The sequence below is a fragment of the Macaca mulatta genome, chromosome 4, assembly GCF_049350105.2.
Source record: "Macaca mulatta isolate MMU2019108-1 chromosome 4, T2T-MMU8v2.0, whole genome shotgun sequence".
Taxonomy (NCBI): Eukaryota; Metazoa; Chordata; class Mammalia; order Primates; family Cercopithecidae; genus Macaca; species Macaca mulatta.
This window is the reverse complement of record NC_133409.1, coordinates 136,641,609-136,669,575: the sequence shown is the minus strand read 5'-3', so window position 1 is coordinate 136,669,575 and position 27,967 is coordinate 136,641,609. Positions and strand designations below refer to the sequence as shown.

The 27,967-nt window shown below is 40.4% G+C and overlaps 1 protein-coding gene across 8 annotated transcripts in view; it reads left to right on the top strand.

Annotated features, from left to right (window-relative positions):
• The window catches only part of RUNX2 (RUNX family transcription factor 2), a 245,892-nt gene that overhangs the window by 60,197 nt on the left and 157,728 nt on the right, over positions 1-27,967 (top strand). For 5 of the 8 annotated variants that reach the window (XR_013417038.1, XM_028847502.2, XM_028847500.2 and 2 more), the window contains exon 4: positions 9,786-9,959. The exons of the other annotated variants lie outside the window; for them this stretch is intronic. Coding sequence is in view for 4 of the 5 variants with exons in the window: in XM_028847502.2 (XP_028703335.2) it covers positions 9,786-9,959 (174 nt within the window). In the remaining variant the exon portion in view is untranslated. The remainder of the gene's footprint in view (positions 1-9,785; positions 9,960-27,967) is intronic. 8 annotated transcript variants of the gene reach the window in all.

Sequence of the window (27,967 nt, the reverse complement as noted above, 5' to 3'; positions counted from 1 at the left end):
TACGGCGAAGTTAGCCAGGTTCCCAGTTAGCTCTTTTTTCCTGCCTGCAAAAAGTATTCTCGTTTTGTATATTTCCATGATGCTTTCATCTGGTCTTTTAAAAAAGTTTTTTAATCCTTTTTTGCTTCTTACCTCTTATAAAGTTTCTTTTTCTTCAGACGTCTCAGGTTTTTTTAGTCCATTATCTCAAGAAAAGGGATTATACTGTAAGCACGTGTTTATTATAATTTATTCCCTGAAGTGTGACTGATATTGGCATAGCCTGGTATCTGTCCTTTCTCCCAGACACTGTATGCTTTGATTGTTGTGATTCACCACAGCCTAAAACCTAAAAGTTATAAAGGAACTGGCATTTATAGACATTCAAATTAACATCGTACAATTCTTTTATTTACTAACATATTTATTCAAAGATCTTGAATTCTTCAACCCTTAGAAGCCTAAATTTTGAAAGAAGCGGGGCTTCACTTTTCTCTCACACACATCTAATTGTATTTAAAAATGACTACATATGAGATTGAGATAGTGAACTTTATGTCACTGGTCTAAATGGGTGCCTTTTAGTATTAAAAGAAAGCAAATTCAACTTTTAACATTTTTTTCTATGAGCTAGAGTCCCTAGAACATTTCTATGGAGTCTATGGCTTAACCATGTAATTATGTCTCTTGAGTAGATTATATTTTTCTTCCCATAATTATGTTTCACCCAAGAGACTGGAAAGGCTTCAGACCTCTCTTGGGTGAAATTGTTCTTCCTCTCTTCTCTCTTGATAAATGCCGAATCCTACATGCCTGACTCTGTTTAAGAGCTGAAAGGGGACTCTTGAAGATATGTGGTAGTGATTACGATTTTTTTCCTTTAGAAATTGGTTTATATATTAAGAGGGGCCCTTAGAGAGAAGCTTCGTTAGCTCATTTTTGAAATGCCATCAGAGAGGAATCTTCTGCAAGCAGATTTGTTTATGATCTGTGGTCCTCTGTCTGAAGCCACACACTAACATTGCTCTAGGGCTGTCTCTACTCACGAGTTATCCTGTGTCATATTGCATGGCTATTAATTTCCAGCGGCTCAAAGGGCTAGAGGCCTTAAACATGAAGACAATTTCTTAGCCCATTTCATTATTCTAGTCCAGAAATAGTTTTTGACCTGAATCAGACAGTGCACTCTTAGGGAAAAAGATGACTCAGCAGCCTTTCCCAGCAAAGATTATAGACTCATCAATTTTACTGTGGGAAATGTTTCCCAATAACCAGCTTCTTTTTTTTTTTTTTCTTTTTTTCTGTCCTCTTTGTCTTTACTGGGCAAAAGTACAGATAATTTTAAATTTATCCATGTTCTTATTTATTAATTCAGCAGTCATTTGTTGTGTGACATCTCTGTATGTAGTCTCCAACTTTGTGTTAGACGTAAAACGTGACACCTATCTTTAAGAGGTTCTCAGTCAAGTCTAGGAAAATCTAAAATAACAGGGTTTGAAATGTTGTATAAATATTTTATGTCAATTCATAGTAAGTGAATGCTTACTGGATGCCTACCGCACCTAAGCACAACCACATGTATTAGACAAAACACAGTTGTAGCTGCTCTCAGCTTACTGGGATAGAAATCAGGGGGATCATCAAGGCTTTTGAGACAGGAAGCACCAGAACAATGTGATGACCAAGTTGAGCTTGGAAGGAATTTTGCCAAACGGAGTTGTTGGGGAGAGGGTGTTCCAAGTGGAGGGGACAACTTGAGCAAAGGCACAGGGTGTATTTGGACTGTCGATAGACCAGTGTGAGTAGAGCACAGGCTGGGAGCAGTACATTTGTAGCCATTGGAAATGAAAGTGACAACGCATTTTGCGACCATATTTTCCAGGTCCTTGTTTGCTGGGCTCAGGGGGCTCTATTTAATTCAGTAGACAATGGAAGACAATTGAAAGGTTTTGAGCAGGTAAGTGACATGAATGTTAGGATTTGTGGGCAGAAAGAATTTCAGAAATCATGGAAACTAACTCTTCATTTTTTGGTAGATGAGGAAACTAAGACCAACAGGGTTCCATTTTGGTGCCCTTCCAAATATGCCAGGCTGCTCCTCTGTTGTGTTAGCCACAGGCCAGAGGTTAGGAGGGTTCTAGTAAGGGCCCGTTCCTGAAGAAACTATAGAAATGGGCTGGAGTGGATGATGGGGGTCTAGGAAAGGAGGTGACAAAGATACACCTACACTGGATTTTGAGCCTGAGAGACTAGAAAATGATGATGATGAAAATAAGGAAATCGGAGGAGAAGCTGGTTGGGATGGTTTGAGGAGGAAGGGAGGGGCAAAGGGCTTAACTAAACATTACAAGAGTATAGGTCTTTGATTTCTAGACATTCACAAACCACCAGTGAAATGTAGTCATCTGAAAGTAAACAGAGGAGCAGACTTTCACTTTTCTCCATAGTATCTTCATTTTTACATGGATGTAGGAATGCAGAAAATCAAAGTTTTTTAATCTAAAGCCTTAATAGTTATAATAAAGTATGTGGATGAGAACTTTGCATGGCTTCCTTAAGAACGTATTTGAGTCTGTGTAATCTTTGTGCTATTGCTTTTGCTGAAAACCATCGACTGAACTCCCTAAGATACAGTAAAGCTCATCCTTAGCAGTAGAAATGCAACAATTACATGTGGAATGCAATCATGACTTTAAAATTAGTCAACCTGAACCCACTGCTTCATGTAGCACTTTTAGGATAGATTAGAAGTGAAGGATCTCATTATTTTTTCCAAAACTGCTGTGGAATAGCAGCTCTGTGGACATATAACCAATTTTCTCTGAGAAATAGTAATTCTGATACAAGTCCTCTACTCTCTTCCTTTATACTCCAGGGATCATTGTCACAACATTCTGAAACTGTTATATCCTGTGGCTTGAGCCCTAGAGTATTGGACCAGACTTTATTCAATTGTATACTTGGTGACAGCAAAATTAGCTCATGTCTCCCCAGTCACTCCTCTCTTCCAGAGAAGTCTGAATGCATGGTGGATGAGGCTCCCGGACTGCCAAAGTGTGGTTTTATTCATCAAGAGAGCTATCTTTTTCCTTTCTTTCTTTTTCTTTTTGAGATGGAGTTTCGCTCTCGTTGCCCAGGCTGAAGTGCAATGGCGCGAATCTCGGCTCACCGCAACATCTGCCTCCCGGGTTCAAGTGATTCTCCTGCCTCAGCCTCCTGAGTAGCTGGGATTACAGGCTTGTGCCATCATGGCTGGCTAATTTCGTATTTTTAGTAGAGATGGGGTTTCTCCACGTTGGTCAGGCTGATCTTGAACTCCTGACCTCAGGTGATCCACTTGCCTCGGCCTCCCAAAGTGTTGGGATTACAGGTGTGAGCCACCGCGCCCAGCCAAGAACTGTCTTTAAAGGGCAGATTCCCACAGGTACCGCATAGCTTAGAAGAATTAATGTATAGTAGTAAGACTAGAGGTATAAAGTGGTTTGAAGAATGGTGTGTATCTGTTTAGACTGATACCACATACATATATAGACATGTGTATATATGTGTGTGCATGTGTGTGTGTGTGTGTGTATATATATATATATTTAGCATCATCTTGTCTCACAAGATATTTATTGCAGGTTTTCATCATTTTTCTTCCAGCTAACTTTCCTTGTTCTCTGCTTATCAAAATCCTACTCAGCCTTCAAGGACAGGCATCATGATCTTGTCAGTGACGGTTTTCTCTTTCCCCTTAGTCAAAATAAATTGCTCCCCTGTACTTCCTATAATACTTAAATACTTTTAGATTTTTTTGTTATGAAAAATTTCAAACATAAAAATAGAGATTATATTGAATACAATCCTATCTACCCATCACCTTTTATTTATTTTTGGGCATATTTCCTCACCTACTATTTTGCCCAAATATTTTAAAGCAAATACTGGACGTTATGATATTTAATCCCTAAATATATGTTAGCCCTTCTAAATAAGAAGGACATTTTTCTACATAAGCACAGGAAGTACCACTTTCTTAATATGTAAAAATAGTTCATATTCAGATTTTCTCAACTGATCCGCAATCATGGCATTTTAGTGATTGCCCTCACCACAGTCTTTCAGTTATATTTAATTGCTTTCTTCCCCACTAGACTGTGAATTCTTTGAGGGCAAGGATATTGTCTTATATATTTTTCTATTCCCTCCTCCTCACAATACCTAGTGAGGCTTGTGTGTAGTAGGTAACCAGTACACATTAGCTGCACTAACTGACCCAAATATGGACATGGTACTGATTCCTTATTGATGCTCTATTACAGATCTTCTTTTAAACTTTATTTTATTTAAAAATTATGTTTTCATGATACTTAGGATACAAGTAGATACGTAAGGAATTTTTAAAATCAAGTCAAAATACTACTCCAAAAAGATGAGCTTCCAAACATCGTGCCCTAGTGATCAGCAGAATGACTCTGCTCTGCCGCATTAGGGTAGACTGGGCATCCCATGGCACACTCTTCCTGAAAGGTGCCTTGTTTTGTTTTTTGTAAGTGCGTTTTGACGTTCTTCAGGGTGTGCTGACTGGTGCAGTGCATCAGGTTGTGGATATAGTACAGAGAATGTAAGTTTCTGGCTGGGGAGCCATGTAGCTCTCCGAAGTTGTTAAATGTTTCTCAATCAGCTTTCATAAAAATGGGCGAAATGCGTCACATCACACGGAGTCAAGTTTACTTTCGTAGTGCACAGACCACATTTTCAGAGTCTTGGTGTGTCAGTTTCAGATGTGTGATTTTTGAAAGCAGAAGTTATAATGGTAGTATTACTAACTTTCATTATGGGTAGGGCACAATGGGGTGATTCGCTAGACTGTGGCTTAGGGACTTAACTGTTTCTCATTTGTCTTTGCTCTAAGGATGTGTGAATGCTGTGACCTTTTGATTATGCTTTCTTCTTGTGCCCCTGAATTTATTGCAACAAAAGTCATATTCAGCTAAACACACTCAACTTTTTGAAAGAAATCTTTTCTGGAAACCACTTTTTTGTTTTTAATTTTAAATTGATTTTTGATCATGATTTCCCCTGAATGACTGCTGCTGAACTATTATGAGCTGAAGTAAGCTGGTTGGCAATGGGAGAGAAAACAGCCCCAGACTAGTAATGAGGAAAACTGAGTCTGGTCTTGCCACTAACTGTATGACTTTGGGTAAGGCACGTCCCCACTCTGGGTCCTCATCCATAAAAGAAGCATATTACTTTAAACGTTAGAGTCTAAATGATTTCTATAGCCCTTTTCATCTCTCTAATTCCGAGTGACTTTCAACAATGCTTAAGAATTACAGTGAAAGCAGATAGGATTTTCCAGAAAGAAAGCAAGTTTTCACTTAAACGAATGTCCCTCAGTAAAATTTTGTAGGAAGCACGAATAAGGGCTTGTCTCTAGAGAAAGGTTTTGCCCACTAGATTCACTAGATCGTCAAACAAGAAGAACTTTTTTGGGGAAAGAATATGATATATATAATATGATATCCTGGACCAGAAAATTTTCTTTCACTCAAGAAATTTATCTAAAAGAGGAGAATATTCATTCATTCACTTATTGCACAAATATTTACTGAGCACCCACTGTGTAGCAGGCACTGAACTAGGTCGTGAGTTTACAGCTGTAAACAAGACAGAGGGCTCATTCTCATGAGACTTCAGTCTTACAGGAGAGACAAAAATAAATACACAAGATAATTATAGATTGTGGTGACTGCCATAAAGAAAATAAAGAGAGGGTGTGCTCAAAAGGGTGGGAACCTATTTTGGTTATGGAAGACAGACAAGGCCTCTCATAGGAGGTGGTGGTCATTCCGAGGTCTAAGGGGTAAGAGAGAGTGGGCCCTACAAGGAATCAGGGGGGAGCACTTCAGGAATATGGAAAGCTCTTGAGATGGGAAACTGAAAAGGAGACAAATTTTCAGCTACCCAGAGAAAAATGCTACAGTCTTAGGCCAAGGTTATGTCAGTAGAAATGGAGAGAACTGAATTGATTTGAGATACAGCGTTGAGATAGAAATGACAGGGTTCGGTAATGGATTGAATGTGGAGAGTGAGAGATAAGGAGAAATCAAGGAAAATGTCTAGGCTTTTGGCTTAGGAAACTGAGTGGCTAGTGCCATTTACTGAGATGGGGGACTATTAGAGAGAAATAGGATTTTTTTTGTAGGGGAGAAAAAAAATTCTGTTTTGAATATACTGCATTTGAGATGCCTTTGGAACATCCCAGGGAAGATGTCAAGTAGGCAGTGGAACACACAAACCTGGGACTCAAGACAGAGGTCAGGGCTCAACCCAGAAAAGGGGGAGTCATTGGTATAAATAGGTGGTATTTAGTGCATGAGATTGAGATCACCTTGGGCAGTGGTTCTCAATCCTGGCTGCACATTGGATCATGTGGTGAACTCTTGAAAAAAAGAGACCTTTTCCCTGGGTCCCACTATCAGAAATTCTGATTTAATTGATCTGATATGGGGCCTGGACATCCATATGTTTCAAAACTCCCTAGGGAATTTTCTTATTCAGCAAGGATGGAAGGATTCTGGGAGAAAGTTCAGCTAGAGTAGGACTGAGCATTTTTACATAGAGTCTCAAGTATAATACATTTTACATAGAGTCTCAAGTATAATACAGGAGTTTTCCATTCTTCATACACTTCTCCTGCTTGGAAGATCTACTTGTTGGCCCTTTGGATGAGGTTTAGTCCTCACTGCTCTATGACATAGTACCCTGTCCTTGACTTAGTCAGTGTGTCCTTGGTCTTCTATGTTCTTGATTTCTGAAGAAATTGGGTGCTGGAGACTTAAGTACACCCTCTTTCAGACCATCATTCGAGTGTTACCCTGATGTGGTTTAGTGGTAACAGGTATTTGTCATAGTTGAAATGTGAAGAACTTGTTTGGCTTTTGCTCTTCAATGTACTTTGTTCTTCAATGTACTTCATACTTTATGAAGAGTACATTTTGTTGTGGTTGCAGTGGTGGCTGTGAAGGGGCAGATATCTACAAAGAAAAATGCATATGTTTTTGTATGTGTGCATCTGCAGATAAATGTTTCCTGAATTATTCTAGGGTGCCTGTAGATACTTGGAAGCACTCTTTGAAGACAATTTCCAAAAGGTCATTGAGGGTTTTAAAATTTCACCTGCTTTAAAATTTTTCACACTTACCAGTCCTAGGCTAAGTCCTTTATTTTTGCCTACAACCTCTTATTACTCCTGAAAGCGCTGGGCTAAGAGAAAGTAAAAATGTACTCACACATGTACAGTCTGAGCTCACATCTCATACAGCCTCTAGGAAAACCTAATGAAAAGGCTATAGAAAGCAGAGGCAAAGCTTATTAAATTTTCTTGTGACCCATAGCCCACGTAAAGTCCTAGTGTATAAAGGAACCATGCAAGATCATGTAGCCCTCCCCTCAGCCCTCAGGGAACCTGCCATTCCAAAAATATGGCCTATTAAGAAAAATAACTTCCAGGGACAATTCCGTAAGCTTTCTTGTTAATGTTTACAGCTGTATCAACACCACACCAATACTATGTGTGTGTGTGTGTCTGTGTGTGTGTGAGTGTGAGGCACAGACTCCATGGATCTGTGACAAGTACTATATAATTCCCTAATTGTGAAACTAGTTAGACCCAACAAGATGTACCGATGGAAGTTTGGTGAGTTAGGCTACAGCCGTTTGTTTAGGGTAATGGGTGAATTATTAACTTTGTAATTGAATCCTTGTTGCTACTTCTGCTTATGTTGAAAGCCAGCCTTGGCACCTCACTGGGCTTAGTTCTTAGGTGTCTCACTCTATATGATCTGGATATTTTCAGTCCTCCATGGCAGCTGGAAGAGGAAGGGAAGAGAAAGCTAGAATACCAGCATTGATGGTGCCACATGATGAATGGAAAGCTCAGTCACCTTGGACCAGGGCTATATCCTCGTTGAGGCTGAGCTAGTCGGCAGCCGAGGACCATAGGCTAGTTGTTCTACCTCTGCACAACTCAGTCACTTCATAGGTGAACACTTTACTTGCCAGGGTCTAGGAGCTGTTTTGGATCATCTCTAAAAGTCCTCTAGGGATCTAAAATCTATTTGTAATCTGTATACAAAACAGTAATGGTCGAGAAAACAACCATTAACAATGAATTTCTCTAATTTTCCCTGTTCATTTTTCTCCTAGGTCTAGTCCCTCTGTTATAGCAGATGCCCAAAATCTTGCACTGGCAGGAAATAGGGTGGTGGGTGCATTTCAGTTAATGGGTCTAGTTGGAACACGTTTGGCCGTGGAGACAGCTACACTCATATTACCAAGCCTTGGCTTCCTATCTGTTTTCTTTGGGCTGGGTAGGCAATGAAAAAGGAGACAGGAAAATACATTTTGGGGCAAATAAAATAAGGAATTTGTCTTACGAAGACAGCTTATAGTTGGGAAATTCTAATATTCAATTTAACCCTATCCTGATACATTCCTCTTGTTCTGTATTAAGTGGAAGCTAAGACATTTGCGTTACCCGTAGAGTAGTGAAAAACTCCCATGCTTGAAGCCTTGTCATAAACCTTCTTCAAGGTTTTTTTCTTTTATGGATACCATTCTAATTCCCTTAGTTTCTCTTCAAGGGGCAAACTTTTAATCCCATCATCATCTTGGCGGCTCTTCCTTGAATCAGCTTCAGTCACTTAATAGTTATACTAAAATGTTGGGGCAGCACCCTAGGGCCTCACTGGCACAGAATCTGGAGGAAGGAATCCACAGTCCATTTCTGTTTCTCTATTAGGCATTGCATCTGTTCCCAATAGCACCACCCTATAGATTTACTCTACTATGGCACACCCATATTCAGATGCTTTTCTGTTATACTTGCACCAAGACAATAGTATGTCTCTTGTTAAGAATGATTTGATGATTTTAAAGAAGTCTTAATACCTTGGTTTATTTTAATTTTGCGTATTTCTCTAATACTCAGAATTTCCTTAGGTTTTAGACTTGAATAAACTGGAAGAGAGATAGAAAGGTTTTTTTCCCCCCCAGATAATGAATTGTCACAGTCACATGTTTACTTAAAGAGTATATTTCAGCTTCTTTTCCAAAACCACAGTAGTGGATTTAAAATAAAAAAGCATTCTCTCTGATTTAACAGAGTTTGTTATACACTTTCCAGCTTGGGCATATCACAAAATATCCAGATTCCTCTTGAGAATTTGAGTTTCCCTGCTTACATTTCTATTTTTTTATTTCTTAGAGGGCTTTAGGTTTGAGTTATAATTTTCCAGAAAAGAGTCTTAGTAAAGAGTAGTTGTAACGTTAAAGAAAAGTCACCATGGTCTTCGTGGAAATTTCCCTTTGACAAATGTGTTTGTCTGTGTCTCTGCTCCAGCTTTGTGACATTGTGGCTAACATGCATGGACTCTCTGAACTTTCAGAGGGGATTTCCTCCATCATGAAACAAGCAAACACCTCCAATACACACCTCTCCTGTTTGTTTTTTTTTTCTCTCACTGAGAGGACCAGAGAAGGTGCCTAGTATCCGGCCTCTCTACTGATGCTTGACTCCAAGTTGCCCTCTGAGACCTCAGCTCTCCATTTATAAAACACAGCTAGGAATGCTGGCCACCAGATACCGCTCATAAAGCAATTTGAAATGGAAGGCATTATGTAGACACGTCATTATAAATATTAATATTGATAATTCCTTGGCTTAAACTCCCAGTTTGTATGTTCACATATCTATTTAGCATGGTCAATTGTTCAGCTAATTAATATGCTTTTATTTTATGATTTGCTATTTCCAGGGCACAGACAGAAGCTTGATGACTCTAAACCTAGTTTGTTCTCTGACCGCCTCAGTGATTTAGGGCGCATTCCTCATCCCAGTATGAGAGTAGGTGTCCCGCCTCAGAACCCACGGCCCTCCCTGAACTCTGCACCAAGTCCTTTTAATCCACAAGGACAGAGTCAGATTACAGGTAAGACAGACTCATAGGTTTCACTTGCATAGACGCTGGCAGGCTGGGGGTGAGGGGCTACCAGAGGAGATGTGTTCACTTCAAAACTCCTGGAGCTGTGAAGCGGCTTATTATTAAAGAATCAAGACTTGAAGACACTGATTTCTTCTTTTTTATTAAAAAAATTATAACATTCAATAACTTGGGGATAACATTTTGGGGGATATTTCTACTAATGCTCTACTCTGCAGCAATCTCAGTCTATACCCAGATGGAATGGTAATAATGCACTTTGGGAGAATGTTTATTATACATTTCTATATTGTATCCAGGTGGTGCAGGGGATAACATCACACCCTTACTATTAGAAAATTAGTGTTACCGTCTCAGATTTGGGCTTACATTTCTTACATGTGTAACTGTTTCATTAAGTCTGCTTAAAAATTGCCCAGGGCGAACAGGAAGCCTTGATTGGTAGTTATAAGGCAAGGTCAATGAGTGGCTCATCGGGCACACAGAATTCACTTCTGATTTACATTTAGCTCTGGTTCTCCATTCGACATTTCTCTTTATAAATTCTAGTCAGCTACTTACTTTACCTTTCTTCTGAGAAATTAACATCGGCGTTACATTACAGACTAATCATTCACATTTGGTGCATTAAGATCCCCGACTCTTTTCTTTTTGCCCCACTTGTGCAAACACAGATTTATTTAAAGACTAGTTTGAAAATTTTTAGGTCGTGATGACAAGAGAGTGTATTAATTATTATAAATCTTTAATTTGCAGATAAAAGTATTGAGAGCTGAAAGGAAGTTTACATGTCATCTAGTTGCTATCATTGGTAGAGGTGGACTAGAATAGAGGGAAAGTAAGTCAAAACAAAATGTGTAATAAGCTCTCTACATGGATCTTTTTTATGGTTGGATTTTTGTTTATAGCAGTTAGACTCGAATGTTCTTAATGGTCTCAAAACATAATTGTTTATAAAAGGAATGACCTATCTCTTCTTCTCTCCTGCCCATATTATGTAAATGTATTCTTGGATAGTTACTTAGAGTAGGTTTCACTTTCTGTGAGTATATGTATTTTAGTCTGAATGTATGAGTTTGCATGAGTGTATATTTTAAAAAATAATATAGAATTATAAAAATCAAACATCTAAACACTAAAGATAACCAGATATCTGCATTAAGAACATTATTGTCCTTTGAAGAATGGCCATGTTTTAGACTATATAAAACTTTAAACATTGATATGTGGGATTGGAAAGTCCATGTGTTCACTAGACATATGTCTTTGATAAAAACACAAGAGTAAAATTCACACTGACTTGTGAATTTGAAGCTTGTAGCTATGGGAGCTACTGCATTTAAAGTAGTGGACTTGGAGACTACAAAAGGTGGGAGAGTGGGAGGTGGGGGTGAGGGTTGAAAAATGACCCATTAGGTACAATGATCGCTGTTTGGGTTATGGGTTCACTAAAAGCCCAGACTTCACCTCAATGCACTATATATGCATGTAAGAAATCCATACTTATACCCCCTAAACATATGTAAAAAAAATAAAGTATTAGGCTTTAGATTATTCATTGAGGCATATAATAGCTTTCCTTTTGTCTTTATAGTAATCCTTAGACTGTGTGTGTATGTGTGTGTGTATGTGTGTTTGTAGAAGCAAATGTGGATATATATATGTATATATATGTTTATATATGATTTGTAATGGATTTATGATGACTAATAAAAATATATATAAATATATGTTCTATGATTTGGCAACCACTGGCTTTTTAAATGTTTAATTTCTGTATTCTAATCATTATTTGTTTGCTATTTATGCTGTTAATGACTAATGCTTTAGAAATGGCTTTTGGAGCCTGCATGTTGCTAGATTCACTTAAGAAGATGTTTCTCTCAAGGCTTTGTCCTTAAATCTAAAGATGAGATCATAAAATAGATCCAGAGGACATTTTAGAACCTAAAGGTACCTTAGATATCGTGAAACAAATGGCTGGAAAAATTGTGAAGAGGATCTGTGTTTTAGCGGCATCCCCGCCTAGCAGATATGCATGCAGAGAGTGAGGCTCGGAGGAGGTGTGGGGCTCGCCTGTGCCACAAATGCATCTGAGCAGACTGGGAGTGTGGCCACCTCCACAGGCCTGGCCCTCCTCCAGTTGTCAGCTTCTCTTCACCCTCCCTGTTGGGAGGCTCAGGAAGTTAAGCTTCTTGTCTGCAGTTGCACAGCAAGTTACTGGCAGGGCAGGGAACACATTCACTGGATATATTTCTGAAAATGAAAATATAAAACAAGTTAATTTCTAGGTACTGATAGCTTCTTGGAATTTTTATGAGTATTAGTGCTCTTCATTTTGGGATTATAGTAGTAATAGAATTGATTTATAGACCAGTCTTCTTTTTTTTTCAACATCCACTAGGTATTGGACCCAACAACTTTTCTCAAACTTTCCAAATTTCCAGATGTCCACATACATACTTGTCACCCCAACCACTCTTGGCCATGTGAGCTTTCTTTAAATGTTCCCATATTGTGAGTGAGAGAACGCCTGTGTCTGTCCATAACCAAGGAGATGCAGTGTTCTACTGTGACCCAGTTTTTAAAGGAAAGCCCAGGAACATCTGGAGCAGCAGCAACGTGAAAATGAATTGAATAGATTTAATTTTTAAATCTCTGGATTGACTTCTCTGTTTATTCAATAAGTATTATTTGGGACCTACCCCATGTAGCAAACTTGGTATTAGGTAATATGAAGAGAGAAGAAAAGCGCTGTTCTTAGTTATAGTTGAAGAGATAGTTATCTTCCCTAGCCCTGGCATACCACATCCTGTGCCCCAACTGTAATACCATTCCTGAGTACACGTGCTTCTCTCCGTACCCCTTTACTCAGCCACCCATCTACAGTAGTCTCTGCTGACAAGATTCCACCCATCCTCCAAGGCTACTATGTTGTCTTCTTCAGGAAAGAGTTCTGGAACCTTCATCCAAAGGCAGTGTATCCACCCTCTAAGCTTTAGTTAAGATTGCCTTCTTTTAAGGACACTGTATATTCACCTTTTCTACCCTGCTAGATTGTACGTTCTTTAAGGGATTTATTATAGGGATTTATTTTCTTTTGTGACTAGCCCAGTGGCAGTGTCTCATTAAATGTGAATTATTGAAAGTTCAGGTGAGAAGAAATCAGTGCAGTCAGGGTTGAGAAGATATCATATCTGTCTTAGTAGCATTAACTCTTCTAATTTCCTGTCCCAGGATGTCATTGTTCCCCAGTGATGGGCAGCAGCTTAAATCACATTTCAATAAAACATTTACATAGTTAAACCGTCCGGTTTTATTCCAGTTTAGGGTTAATGTAATTGCATGACTAAATTTAAATTCTTGCCTGTAATGGATTTTGTAACTTCTTTGCAATATGCCATATCTGCATTTTAGTTCGTGTAATCCTTTGGACAAGACATTTGTAACAGGAAGGGCCCAGTTACTTCTCTGTGATTGGCTTGCTACTCTTGATATCTCAAGCTCTTACCCCAAAACTGTAGATAATGATCATGGCTATATAGTCCCCTCTAGTTCTCCCACTTGCCAACATAAAAGGCAGAAGATGCCTTTAAACTCCCAGAAGAGTGAAATGAAATTAGCAACCGTAAATTGAGGAAGTCATAAGCACTTAGTGTTTCATAGTTTACCTTTTCCAGTGTCTCTTGCAATTCCTAGGGCCAAAAGTTCTAGCCATGTGGTGGCTAGAACCTAACTGAAGTGGTTTCCACCTAACTTCAGTCTGATTCTGTATTCCCTCCCTGGTGTCTTTGCAGTGCCTGTCTGATGGTGATACTTTGTGGAAGTCTTTAATGGCTGACGTTCAGCTGAAGGCCCAGGGCCTCCCCACAGCTTCCTGGGGAAGTTGCTTCCTCTAGACCTCTTCTTATCATTCAGACATCTGCTGCTTGTCTCTAGGTGCCAGGAAACTCCTAGTCTGTCACAAATGTTCACTTCTTTTGATTCAGAGAGTGGCGATAGCAGTAGAGTCAGGATATGATGTTGGGAGATACTGCTTAAGATATCTTTAAAGTCATTATCCTCTAGATGGGTCCGCTACACCTAAAAAATAATGCTGATCCAGGCCCTTTGGTTTGGTGGATTGGGACATTCATCTCAGTTTTAGGGTGGGCGATGCTATTCTGTTATTCACTCATTTAAAAAATACTTCATGAGTGCTTATTATCTGCTGGGCATTGATGCAAGTGAGTGAGAGAAATGCAGCTTCTGCTCACAAGGAGCTTATATTTAGTGTCAGATATAATCAGTAAATAGGTAAATAAGCATATGTACATGATAATCTCTGAAAATAATAAATGCTGTGAGAAAATGAAATAGGATAATTGATAGATAACAACTTGGGGAAGGAAGGAACTAATTTTGATTGGAAAGTTGAGAAAGCTCCTTTGAAAAGCTTTGAAGACCTGTGAGGAATGACATTTCAGGCAGTAGGAAACTCATGCAAAGCCTAGATTATGGGGAGTCTTGGGGGCCACAATAGTCGTTTGGGTTTAGTTCTGACTGCAGTGGGGTACCAGTGTAGTGGGGGATGTGAAGCAAGGGAATGACATTATGTCATTTACATGCATAATAAAACCTGTTTGGATGCTGTTTGAGGGCACCATAAGGGGCTAAAGAAAGAAGCAGAATTATGTTCAGGAAGCTGCTGCAGTAGCCCGAGAGAGTTAATGGTGGTAGCAATGGAGATGGAAGGACATTGAAGGATTCTGAATACTCTCTTTTTTTTTTTTTAAGAGAACTCACAACTCTTGCTGATGGTGAGGGGAAAATAGGACTTCAGAGTTTTGGCCTGGGCAATTGGAGGATGGTGGTGCCATTTACTGATGTAGGGAAGACTCAGGGAGGATAAGACGGAGTGGGGCTGGGGAGCTCAGAGAAGCAGTTGGGTGGAGAAAAGAAGATGCTAAGAAAGAAGAGACTTGACATTCTCACTCCTACAGTGGCTCATAAAACTGCCTTTGCAGACACCCAAGGGGCTTCCCTTCTCATGATTCTTGCTAGATTGCAGGGTTCCCTTTCGTGATTTCTTTTCTCCTTTAAAAGCAGCTCTTGGTTCTTTTGAGTCTTGGTTGTTTTTCTAAGCAGTCAATGAAAGTTGATTTTCCCTGCATGTAAATGCTGGAAGGAAGTGCACAGGACAGTTTTTTCCTTGGTTCAGACCCCTCTTTGCCCTTCACTCAGGAGGAGATTCTGGACACTTCTGCACAGGCTGCTAGATATTCCATCATGTTATTTATTGTGGCTTTCTCCTTTTGTAATGTACAAGCAATTCATTTGAAGTTTCTTTTTTTTTTTTTTTTTTGCGACGGAGTCTCACGCTGTTGCCCAGGCTGGAGTGCAGTGGCGCGATCTCGGCTCACTGCAAGCTCCGCCTCCTGGGTTCACGCCATTCTCCTGCCTCAGCCTCCTGAGTAGCTGGGACTACAGGTGCCCGCCACCGCGCCCGGCTAATTTTTTGTATTTTTAGTAGAGACGGGGTTTCACTGTGGTCTCGATCTCCTGACCTTGTGATCCGCCCACCTCGGCCTCCCAAAGTGCTGGGATTACAGGCTTGAGCCACCGCGCCCGGCCATTTGAAGTTTCACTTGTTGTTTTTTTAATTTTAAATTAATATGTTATTGTATTTCATGCTTTTTTCTTTGCCTAGACACTCTTCCTTGTCCTGGTTTTCCAAACACATTTTTACTGTTCCTTCAAAACTCAGATCAAATGCTGCCACCTCTGTCAAGCCTCTTCCAACCTACCCAAGCAGAGTCGAGTCAGGCTCCCAAGCCACTTTGTACAACCCTTGATTATATCTTGTTCCATGTGCTGATGATTACCGTTCACACGTCTGTCTCCTCCATCATTCCATTTGAACTTGAAAGTTCATTCCATTTGAACTTTTCCAAGTCTAGAGCCATGTTTTATTCATCTTTGTGTCCTCCATTGTCTTACACAGTACCTGCTTACTACCTGACTTTTGGTTGGGTGATCAATGAATAAATGGGTCACTGACCTCTTCAGGAAGCGGCACCCACCATTATTATCCTAGCCGTAATATTTTTCTAGTGTCTGTTTGATTGAATTACTATTGGTTACCATTTATTAAATGCTTATCATGTGTCAGGTATTGATCTAATGAGTTTAACTTGTACATTCCTCACAACAGTTCTATGAGATAGGTGGCATTATTATGGAAACTGATGGTAGAGAGGTGGAATAACTCATGCAAGGTCCCACTTACTACTAGTAAGTGGTAAATACAGGAATTAAAGGCAGCTGTCCATAGCTCCATAGCCCTGTGTACTTGCCACCAAGTACTCTTGGGAAGCTGAAATGTACTTTATCATGGCTCAGCTTCCTCTCATTTCTGTACGTCACTTTCATTTATGCAGTTCTTTACTATTTACAAACCAAAGGCCTAAAACAATTCTAAAAGTGTATATTTCACAGATGGAAGAAATCGATTCTTGGAGAAATGACTTGCTGGAGGCCACTTCAGCTATTACAGTTGACTGTGAGTTCCGGATTCTTAGCAGACAGTCACCTTCATCCCTATCAAGTTGGGCTTGTTGCCAACAGTCTAAGTGACATGTGTCCTGCAGGACTAATTTCTTTTTCTTCTGTCCGTTAGACATTATTTAGGATACTTAGAATATTTTCATAAAAGGGAGTTAGCATTAGGAATATCTGAATTATACTTTAAAATGCAATATAATCACTTAAATGATTAGATTCCAGTTACGTAAGGCAGGTATTTAAGGTAAAAACCACTTGCCAGACATCCTGTCTAATAATAATCTTATCAGCAGTTACTGTGGCTGAAGTGGTTTCCACCTAACTTCAGTCTGATTCTGTATTCCCTCAGCAAACAGAGCTCCTTTAAAAATTAAGGGGACCTCAGCCAATTAGGCCAGTTGGGATTAGGCTGTGTATATGTTTGGCTGTCCTAGGATTCCACTGCGCTTGTCCCAAAATATTTACTAGTGTAATCCTTTCAGAAATCAGAAGCGCAGCTGAGTTGCATGTGTCTTAAGTTACTGTTGTGTTCAAGTGCTGAGTGACCACATGATTCTTTAATGTGAAACAAGTTGGGAGACGAAGTGGGCCTGGGGTGATGGTGGCTGTGAGTGTGAGGGCGAATGGACCCCTAAGAAGCTCAGTGACTGTTGGTGAGCAGGAAGAATGACAGCAGGGTACCATCAGTGTGGGTGTGGAGGAGAGTGGGAGTCTAGTGAATTCTCAGGCTTCACAGCCACTGTGGTCCTGCTCACTTGTAGGCAACTTGTGTCAAGGAACTGAAGTCACTGCATTCAAAGACAGATTGTTGGAAGTGGTTCTCTTTTTCTTTGGTGGTGCAGTGTTGTAATTTCTGAAGTTCCTGGGAAGTTTTGTCCCATCCTCATCCTTTGAGATCTTTCAGGTAGGGCAGTTGGGTAAATTTGCTGCTGCCTCGCACATGTGTGAACAGGAAATCTCTGTACAGGAGGTTGCTAGTCACAATCCTTATCTTTAAAAAGGGCTCAAATCCTGTGTGTGAACACTGTTTCACATTGATTCTGCTCTGGCAGTCCCCTTATGAGGAAGAGTAGACTTTAGGTGCAGGCAGTGCTGGCTTTAAAGAATGAAGCTGCTTGGGATTCTGGGAGGGGCTGGTGGTCAACCCGTTATGTTGTTGCTTAGTCTATTAGCAGTATCCACAGATGAGCTTCTTAAAGGTGCTCTGTTTGGATTTCTGCCTGTTGGCGTTCCCTTATTAACTGAAGATGATCTGACTTTATTATGCTTTTAGAAAAGTAGAGAAGGTGATGTTCCCGGAAAAATTAACTTTTTGTTTCAAAAAGTTGTCTTTGTAATTTTCTTCTATCTGGGAATATAAGATGCATAGTTAACACTTAGTTGTGATAAGAAGAGTTCATCTCCTATATAATGCCTCATTTTATCCTTCTTCCCCAAAACAGTTCCATTTCTAGCCTGTCTTCAGGTCTCCATGCAGAGGAAGTCTTGGTTTCATTCTCCTGTTCTTTTCGAACACATCATCTTTCTCTTTTAGTTTTATATTTAGTTTTAGTTTTACATGTATAGTATATATACATATATGTGTATACCCACATGTATGCATACATATCCCCTTTATTAGTTGTTTAGGGTGCTTTTTTTGCCCCATTTTACCTTTTGTGATGGACTGTGGGTAAAAGGATCAGAATAGGGGATTAACGTTGAAGGAAATATTAACTTAAGGGGTAACCCAGCAGAGGGGCAAGTTAGGCATGCACTTTGTACAAAGATGCCCTGGTGGTATATTTTCACATTAAATAATGGATATGCACTCACGGCTTCACACAGAGAATTAGTATACATTGACTCTGCAGTATTAATAGCAACAATAATATATTATAGATATGATCAGTCTAAAAAGTGTTTTCATTTTATATGCAAAAGTATTCCAGGAATAGAACTGTATGGCACTACTCCCAATTAGGGGCATCAGATTCTTTTTAGGGCTTTGTTTATTGTAATAAAGACTTACTTTTTAATGGTTTAAAACAATTGGTTTTAATAGACTTAAAAAGACAAGATTTAACAGAAGAGTCAGATTACGAACCATATAGTGAATATGAAAACTGAGGTGCTAGGAGATTTCTGAAATCCTCAGAGCTGAAATTGGAAATCTGTGTCTTAGGAAGGTGAAACCGACAGATAGTTTTAGGTGGGGAGTGGGTGAGGGTGTAGGGGGAAAGATTTAGAATGAGAAATGTTTGGAGCTATTGCCAGGGTGAATGGTGGGAATGGAAAATGACTTTGGACGAGCATCTTTGAGGACCCAGCTGAGGGTAGAGATCATGGGAAGAGCCAATTGGCACGATTATGTGATTCTCTCCTGCAGTGGTTGCAGTTTGTGACTAGGAGTGGGCTAGGCTGTGGTGGGCCGTCTGTCCCCTGGGACTGGGTAGGACTCAGTACAAGACAGGGGAACAAGGAAGACGTTGAGCCACTTTCCCATGTGAGGGACTGTCCTGCAGGTTGGTAGATTATAGTAAAGATGAAAGAACTTCCAAAGAGGACGTGACCCATTTTGACCGGGAAAATGAGCATCACCCGAGTGGAAAGGTTAAGAGGAAATATCTGGGGAAATCCGAGTGTTTGTTCAGGTGGGAAGGAGAAGGAGTGTCATCTGGAGAGGTTGAAGGTAGATGGGCACTCTTAGCCATCCTTCAGCCATTCCTCATATGACCGATGGAGGTCCCACACCTTGCCCTGTCTTCTCCAGTGCTCCAGCCTGACACTGCCTCTTGAGAACACAATCCTCTAGCTATGCCTGACCAGGTCAAGTAGGGGTCTACTAATGTTCTGTTAATATATCCCAAGTTTGTGTTAACTTTTTGTTATCCCATCACATTGTGGCTGTCAGTGAAAAACTCTGCTCTTGGATCTGGCTCCCCCATCCCGTCTTATAGTTGATAAAATGCAGCACTGTACTTTTGCTCTTATTTCGTTTCATCATGTTGCTTTCACCTCCTCTTTCCATCCTGTAGGGTTGTTTTATAGTTCTGATTCTTCTTCTGTTGTTTTGGGTTATTCCTCACAACTTTGTCTCATCTTGAAGCTTGCAAGGTCACTTCTAATCCTTCAAGACTTTGGTAAAGATGCTGGACAGAAATAAGACTATTGTGCCCTGGATTATGTCACCATATACCTCTGTCTAAACTGACCATGATCTATATATTAATGATCACTTTCTGGTAGTCTTTTTAACTAGCTATAAATTACTTAGGGATAAGGCATATATCTTGCCGAGGTCCAGATATGCAATAGACAGATGAGCTTTCTTCTAATCTATTGCTTTAGTAATTCTAGGAGACAGTTTTTTAGTGAACCCATTCTGCTTTCTGATAGTCACTGTGGGATCAAGTGTGAAAAGTTCTTTGCACACTGGCTATTGAAAGTGTTGTTAGTGGGCTGCAAGCAAGTCAACACCAACAGTGGCTCCAAAACAACTCAGTTTCAGCAACTTAGATTTTACCAATAGCAATGCTGTTTTCAGAATAAGATAAATGGAATAAGAGAATGTAAAACCTAGTGTATTTTGTGTCATAAACTTTAGAGGCATTATCTTCAAGTAATTTAACAGCTGTCATGTGGAGTAGTAATCCCAGAGAGCAAAACTAAGATTAGTAGTGATTGGAGTTATAGGGAGGCATATTTTAATCTAAGGAAGAACTCTTTAGACCCTGCTCCATCAAGAAGCAGCCCCTTGAGTACTAGGTACCTGCATTTTTGCTGTGTTATGGGATATCATTTATCTTGGAGCAGAGACTTGAATTCATCTAAAGCAGCACACTGCTCTCCCTTATCTCCTTACCTCTCTTGGGCCCTAATTTCCTCTTACGCATGTTTGTTCTGCTCTTTCTATGTAAGATCATCCTTTTTGATAGAGAAGATTAAATCAAAATAGGGTTCGGTAATTTTCCTTTCTAAATTTCGTTAATAAAAATTATGCCCATTGTTCTTGATTTGGCACATAATCACATCACCTGGGGAGCTTGTTAAACATACAGGTGCCCAGGTTCTATCCCTGAATTAGAAGGTGTGAGGTGGAGCTGGCTCAGATCACTCCCAGCTGTAGGCCCAACGCAGGCCTATTACTCAAGGCTCACCTTACCCATCCAGAACTCATCCTGATCCAGCCTGAGGTCATCTCAGGAGCCTCGCCCCCATGATCAGAGGTTGTGTGGAGGCAGCTAAGAGCCCGAAGCCTGAGTGCAGCCCCTGGACTCCACCCCTGTGTCCATTCCAGCTGCTGTTTTCTCTCCACACCCTTTCCTGCACGCCTGGTCCTAGACTGGACTTCTGCCCTGTTTCTGTTAGGATGCTGCCCGAGGAAGATTTTAAAAATGCATGTCTGATTATGTCACTCTATACCTAAACACCTTCTAAGGTGACCTGCTGCACTTAGGATAAAGATTAAAATGTCTAGCATGGCCCAGCAGGGTCAGCACAGCCTGGCTCCTCCCTGCCTGCTCTCCATTCTCATCTCACACTATTTTGAACCTTTTTCACAGTGCTCCAAACACAGGCCTTCTATCAAGTTCATTAAAAAAAAAAAAAAAAAAAATGATGCTGCCTTCTTCCCAGGAGCTGGACACAGGCCTAAAGCTCTCTTAACCTCCCCTACTCGTCTTCTAGACTTCTGCTTGTCATTCATGTCTTGGCTTAATATTTACTACCTTAGAGAAGCTTTTCCTGATGCTCAATGTGGTTGGAGTTCCCCCACTGTACATTTTTATGGTACCATGAACGTCTCTTTTTTAGCATTTACCATAGTTATATGATTATTTGATTAGTGTCTGTCTCTCTCTCCTACCCAACTGTAAAACTCCATGGGACCAGGAATTATGTCATAAAACTCCATAGGACCAGGGAGTAGGTCTGTTTTTATTCAACATTAATATTCTAAGTGCCTAGCACAATACCAGAGTAGATAGATACCTGATAGTTTTTTTTTTTTTTTTTTGAATGAATGAATGAATGACTGGGAGACAATTACTAGAACGATGGATATAATCATCCATGTGACATCAGGTATCACCATGCCTGGGACCTCCTACAATACCCCAACTGCCATATCTGATTCCCTGGATGTTGACATCAGCCTGATTTGAACCTGAATTTAACACACCCAGTTCAATACTATGATTCGAACCAAGGGCCACTCTCCCTTGCCAGCATCACATCTCAGTAACATTTCAAGTTCTTGTCCCACCCTTTTGTATCTCATTTCCTTCCCCCTTCTGGCTTTACCATTGAGATTCAGGATATGCCAAGTCTGAGAGGCCAGGACAGGTGTGACATGTGGTATAGCCCCTTTTTTCTCCTATTAGATTTTTTTTTTTTAAACAAGAAATGCCCAGCCTTTTCTGTAAGACAGTTATGATCCCTATCCAGCAAAAGTTGGTGATACCTAAGAGCGCTTCTCATCACCTTGTCTTAACAATGCAACTTCCTTCTGGTTTTTCTTTAACATTTTATTATAGGATATGATATCTTAGGTTATACATATCATTTTTCATTCTCTTCCCTGCTTATTGTCTCCTAAGTTTACTAATTCTCTCTTCTCCCATTGTGTGTGTTGTAATTTAACCTGTGGTCATGCCTGGTATACCCTATGTAGCCTCCAGTTTTAACCAGTTTGCTGCTTTGTTTTCCCTCAGATTTCCTTTTTTAGGTTCTGTCACACGGATCTGTCTCCTGCCAGATGATTCTGGGAGCCACCCGATGAGTTGGAGAAGGCCCTTGGTGGGGACAACAAGGGGGGGTCCGCACCTTACTCTTGGGGCTTCTTAGTGGACTTGAGCCAGATGCTCTGTGATGGCAGGTGCTGCACTGTCAGCTACCTTTCATAGCCACCCCGAGTCGGCTCTGCATGGCTTCAGTCATTTCTGATGCAGTTACAGTCTCCAGAAAGGACTGAGGGTTGGGAGCTCACTCTTCTGAGTGGTTAGCATCATAGCATTTTGTAGCTGGAAAACATCTTAGAGATAACCCACCCCTTCCCATGTTACAGGTGAAAACAGTGAGACCCAGAGGCTGTAAATTATTGGCCCACGGCTGCACAGTTAGTGCCAGAGCCTCCAGTCCACGGCTCTTCCTATGCTTGGAGGAGGCCGTTTGTTTGCAAACGGTTTCCTATTAGTCAAGAGAACCAGAAATGAGTGGAGAAAGCTCATTCTAAAACTCCAGTCTAGCTAACAGGGTTATTAGAAAAGACATAGAATTTAACGTTTCATATTTAGTGTAGATTCTTTTGAAACGGGAATCTCTGTATGTATGAAGTGTGAGTATATCTGTATTATGAATGACAGTAATATGACAGAAATAGTTTAAGATAGGAAATGGTAAATCTGCCCCTCTGTGTTAGGATGATTGACCCTGGTAGCAATTAAGAAGCATAGTTCTAAGCTAGTAGACTCTGTGCATCATTTTCGACACCCCAGTTTTCTCAAGAAATATTTGAGGTTTACACAGCCTGATTTGAGTACTGATTAGGGGGAAATGGGTGGAGGATAAGGGGTGAGATTGTGGGGATCTTTGTACCCCGCTGCCCCAATATGGCAGGTATTCCTTGCAGACAGTTTTGGCAGAATCACTGGCTGTCGTGGTGTGGTGTTATACAGAAGCCTGCTGGCCACAGGAACAGGAAATAGCCTTTTGTGTGCGTGTTCAGGCTTTGCTGCCTTTGACTTGTTTCCTCCCGTCTGCATGAAGTTCAGCACCCTGTCCCTGATGTGCCTTGTTGTGAGCAATTCCTAGGAAAGCAGATCCTCCTTCACACCCACACATGTTTAACCAAAGTGTTTACAAAAGGAGCCCTGCTAATAGCAGCTGCCTTGTTTCCAGCCTACCTTTGGGCTTTCAGAAAACTCTCTGCCTGCTCTGCTGCCCCCACTCAAACTTACTCATTCAGAAGAAAATTGGACATGTTTTCCCGGAGTCAGTTCATTTTCCTGGGGTGCTTTTATTTTTTTTTCTTCTCTGCCCTCCTCCCTTCTCAGTATGACTCCAAGTGTTTAGGGTTCAATTATGCAGATGTGAAATTTGGCTTTTTAGTCATTTGAAAGTATGGAGACTCTTAGAGCCCATGACTCTTTAGCTATCACTGTAGGAAGTGCATGGCCACCCCCTTTTTGTTCCCCATACCAGTGATTGTGCTTCAGAAGCTGTGGTCCTGCTCAAAGAAGACAGCTTGCTTTCCTCATCTCCACAGGTTTACATAAATGGTTGTCTCCATCTTTGCCTGATGAAAGACAACTTGAGACAGATGAACCACCCCTCTCCCAATTAGCATTTTTGAGCACCCCCTGGATACGGTTGCCTTCTGTACTTTTATGTTTTGTGGTTTATAGAATGGAAAGCAGATGCAACCACTCTCCGAGAAGTCTAAGCTGAAGGAACACCACCCTAGAAGGAGAACTTATAAAATCGATTCTGACATTGGTGCTCCACGGTTCCTTTCCATCTTTAGAGCGTTTTTAAAAACACCATTCCGTGCTTGTGACAGACTTTGCCTCGGTTGAAATACATGCTGAAGGGATTCCTTATGTCAGATGACTGGCTCCTTTCTACGGCTTTCAATGGCTTCTACCTGAGACAGAAAAAGGGAAATTAGCCTGAACTCTTAATAGCTAGATTTGGTCTACTCTCATGGAGGAAACCATGATTGCTTCTGAAAGTGTGTTGTTGCAGATCTGAGGGGTCCAATAAATAGCCTTCCCCTTATTCCTGGTGGTGGTTCTTAGTGTGCTTTCTCTGCCCTGGGGACCCATTTCCCCTTGGGTTCATCCTCAGGGTCTGCAGGAGCAGCCGTGGTCCTCCGCTTCATTCTCTTCTCTTGCATGTAGTCATTTTGATTAATCACGTCCTGCCTGCGAATACAGCAGACCCAACAGATAGGAAAGACCTGATTTTCTCTTTCAAGTTTATGTTACAGGTCAGATTTGATTACCACTTCCCTCTAAGACCCCCTGTTTTAGGTGGCAGGAGAGAAGTTGGTGGAGAAATAGGAATGGAGTTATCTTTAGTGATATTTTATGCCTCGAGTGTGCGCACAAAAACCCAACACCAGAGGGTTGTTCATATATGCATATAAGAACGTATGTCAATTTGTTGAATTTCTCTAATATAGTAATTAAAATAATATTGATACTGTTTCTGAAGGTTGCCATATAAAAAGAATGAATTATAGTTTTTAAAAAACATAAAAATATTTAAAGTTCAACAACAGTTTTGTTGTTGAGACAAAGTCTCGCTCTATCGCCCAGGCTGGAGTACAGTGGCATGACTCAGTGCCTCCCAGGCTCAAGTGATCCTCCCTTCTCAGCCTCCAGAGTAGCTGGGACCACAGGTGTGTGTCACCACACCCGGATAATTTTTGTATTTTTTTGTAGAGGCGGGGTTTCACCATCTCTACAAAAGCCTGTTACCCAGGCCAGTCTCCAACTCATGGGCTCAAGTGATCCACCCACCTTGGCCTTCCAAAGTGCTGGGATTCCAGGCCTGAGCCACCGTGCCTGGCAACAGCTTTCGTTTTTTTTTTTTTTTTTTTTGAAACTTTCTGTGAAATAGCATTGATTTAGTCCCTGAAAACTTGTAGGTAGTTTATGGCCTTGAGGTGACACCGTGGCTGACCTATAACTGCGGTCAAGGCCATGATTAAAAGTCAAGGATATTTGTGTTTATGCTGGAGTGTTAGGACATGGTTCTTCCCTTCATATTGCTGCAGACTTGAAAAGACACACCATCCAATATAACTCTGGGTGGGGCAGAGTGACGGACGGATTATCCTTGCTCTGTGGGACCTGAGGCTGAGATAAAGACAGTTTCTTGTTTGTCATTAATTAGTATGTTTGTCTCAGAGCTAGGCTTTGTATCTTTCCTATTAGTAACTTTAGGATTGACTGGTGATGCCTGAAAAACATCTATCACCTGTTCTGACTCATCCAATTTGAGAGTAAATCTCAGAAGTCTCAGGTTTCTTCAGGAAGTTGAGTTCAGAAATTGTTTATGAGATCAGGTTAAGGTGACTTTCCTCTAGTATAAGCATTAATAATTGTCCATAAAAAGCAAATATGTTGTAATCATGTATTTATGACAGGATTATATTTTCTTGGTGATTGAGCATTTAGGAAGTGAAGATATTTTACAGCCATTTTTTCCCACTAAAAGATTGAAAAGGTTAAAGTGTATGGTATTTGAAAATACACTTAAAAAATTAGGATTTCTCTGGGAAGAAACCAAAACTTAAGAAGGAACATGATTAAGGTTAAGTCATTGTAAAAGGATATCAACATGACTAACACAGACATATATGCTCCAAATTGTGAACTACACACTACAGGAAGCTCTCCTAAAAATTGTACTCTGTCAGAAAAAGAGGTCAAGGGCTAGAAACAAATACAAAATGAAGGTTCAGTAAAGGTAGAGTCTTTAACGGTGGGAAACATTTATTAGGTTCTTTCCATATGCTAAACTCTATATTATATTATCTCATTGAATCATCAGACAACTTTATGAAGGAGGTATTCTTATTTACCCCCATTTTATAGATGAGGAAACTTTAATCTTAGATATGTAATTTGTCCAATCACACAGTCTGGAAATGATGGAGCTTGGATTGGTAATCACTCATTCACAAGGTATTAGGGAAGGCATGGGGGTGTTTGGAGACCATTGCTTTTTTTTTTTTTTTGAGACGGAGTCTCGCTCTGTTGCCCAGACTGGACTGCAGTGGCTCGATCTTGGCTCACTGCAAGCTCTGCCTCCCAGGTTCAAACCATTCTCCTGCCTCAGCCTCCCGAGTAGGTGGGACTACAGGTGCCCGTCACCACACCCGGCTAATTTTTTGTATTTTTAGTAGAGACGGGGTTTCACCGTGTTAGCCAGGATGGTCTTGACCTCCTGACCTCGTGATCTGCCCATCTCAGCCTCCCAAAGTGCTGGGATTACAGGCATGAGCCACCGTGCCTGGCCTGCTTTTTTTTTTTAAAGGTTGCTATCCTCTTTAAAAAAATTTTTTTTATACCAGATCTAGTGAACCACATATGGCAGTTCTTATATTTCCTTTTTTTTTTTTTTTTTTTTTTTTTGAGATGGCATCTTGCCCTTGTTGCCCAGGCTGGAGTGCAATGGTGTGATTTTGGCTCACCACAACCTCCGCTTCCTGGGTTCAAGCGATTCTCCTGCCTCAGCCTCCCAAGTAGCTGGGATTACAGGCATGCGCCACCACGCCCAACTAATTTTGTATTTTTAGTAGAGATGGGGTTTTTCCATGTTGGTCAGGCTGGTCTCGAACTCCCGACCTCAGGTGATCCGCCTGCCTTGGCCTCCTAAAGTGGTGGGATTACAGGTGTGAGCCACCGCACCCAGCCTATTTTATTTTTCTTTAGTAACTCTTTCTTTAAGTCATTATCATAGACTCTTAGGACAATGACCTTGAAGGAGACTCTAGCCTATCCTCTGAGAGACAAAAAAACAGAGATAGAGCTTCTCACTTGTTTAGGGATAGTGAGAAGTTATTTTTCTTAATCTTGGATATTTGGAAAGGCCTCCACTAAAAGCAAAACTATCCTTTAATAGACTTTTCTAGTATATATTCTGGCAGTCAGGATGTAAAACCTAAAACCTCAACGATATAAACCTCTTTGGTAGCCTAAGGAGGAATTAGAGAATTACTAAGTATGACTTAATTTTAATATTTTGTTATTCACTCAAGCCAGCCTGAAAAGTTCATTCAGTAGTTGTTTATTGAGTACTGTGTGCCAGGCATTATACTTAATTGTGCTGAATCTGATCTCGGAAGTCTTTAAGAATAACAACATGAGACAAACCCAGCTACCCTAGATAGCACAGTGTCATATTTTAATATTTATTTTTAATAACGATGATGATTTTCCATTTACCGTATATTATTTAATCTTCAGTCTGAGGATTCAGCTCTTGAGATAGTATTATCATCTCCATTTTGCAGACGAGGAAATTAAAGCTCAGTAATGTTGAGAAACACAGCCCAGGTCACAAGGCCCAGGCAGGGCCTTCACCATGTGAGTTCCTAAAGAGAGTCAAAATAGTTTCCCTATAGTACTTTATGCTTATCAAAATGCTTTTACTTGCATTATCTCATCTCATTTTCCAAAAATGAGAGTAGTTATTTTTGTACTCATTATATAGATAGCACTTGTATTTATTATATACTTAATATGTGCTAAGAGTGCCAGGTACCATATTAGATATGGCCTAGTTCATGTAATGCTCACAAAAACCCTAGTAAGTATCATTATTCCCATTTTATAGATGAGCCACCAAGGCCTAAAAGTTTAAGTGATTTGCTCAGCACAGCAGGGAGGTGGGACTGAAGCCTAGGCTTGTCTGCACAGCCAGGATGCGTGACCGCTTTGCTATATTCACTGTTCTGTGTT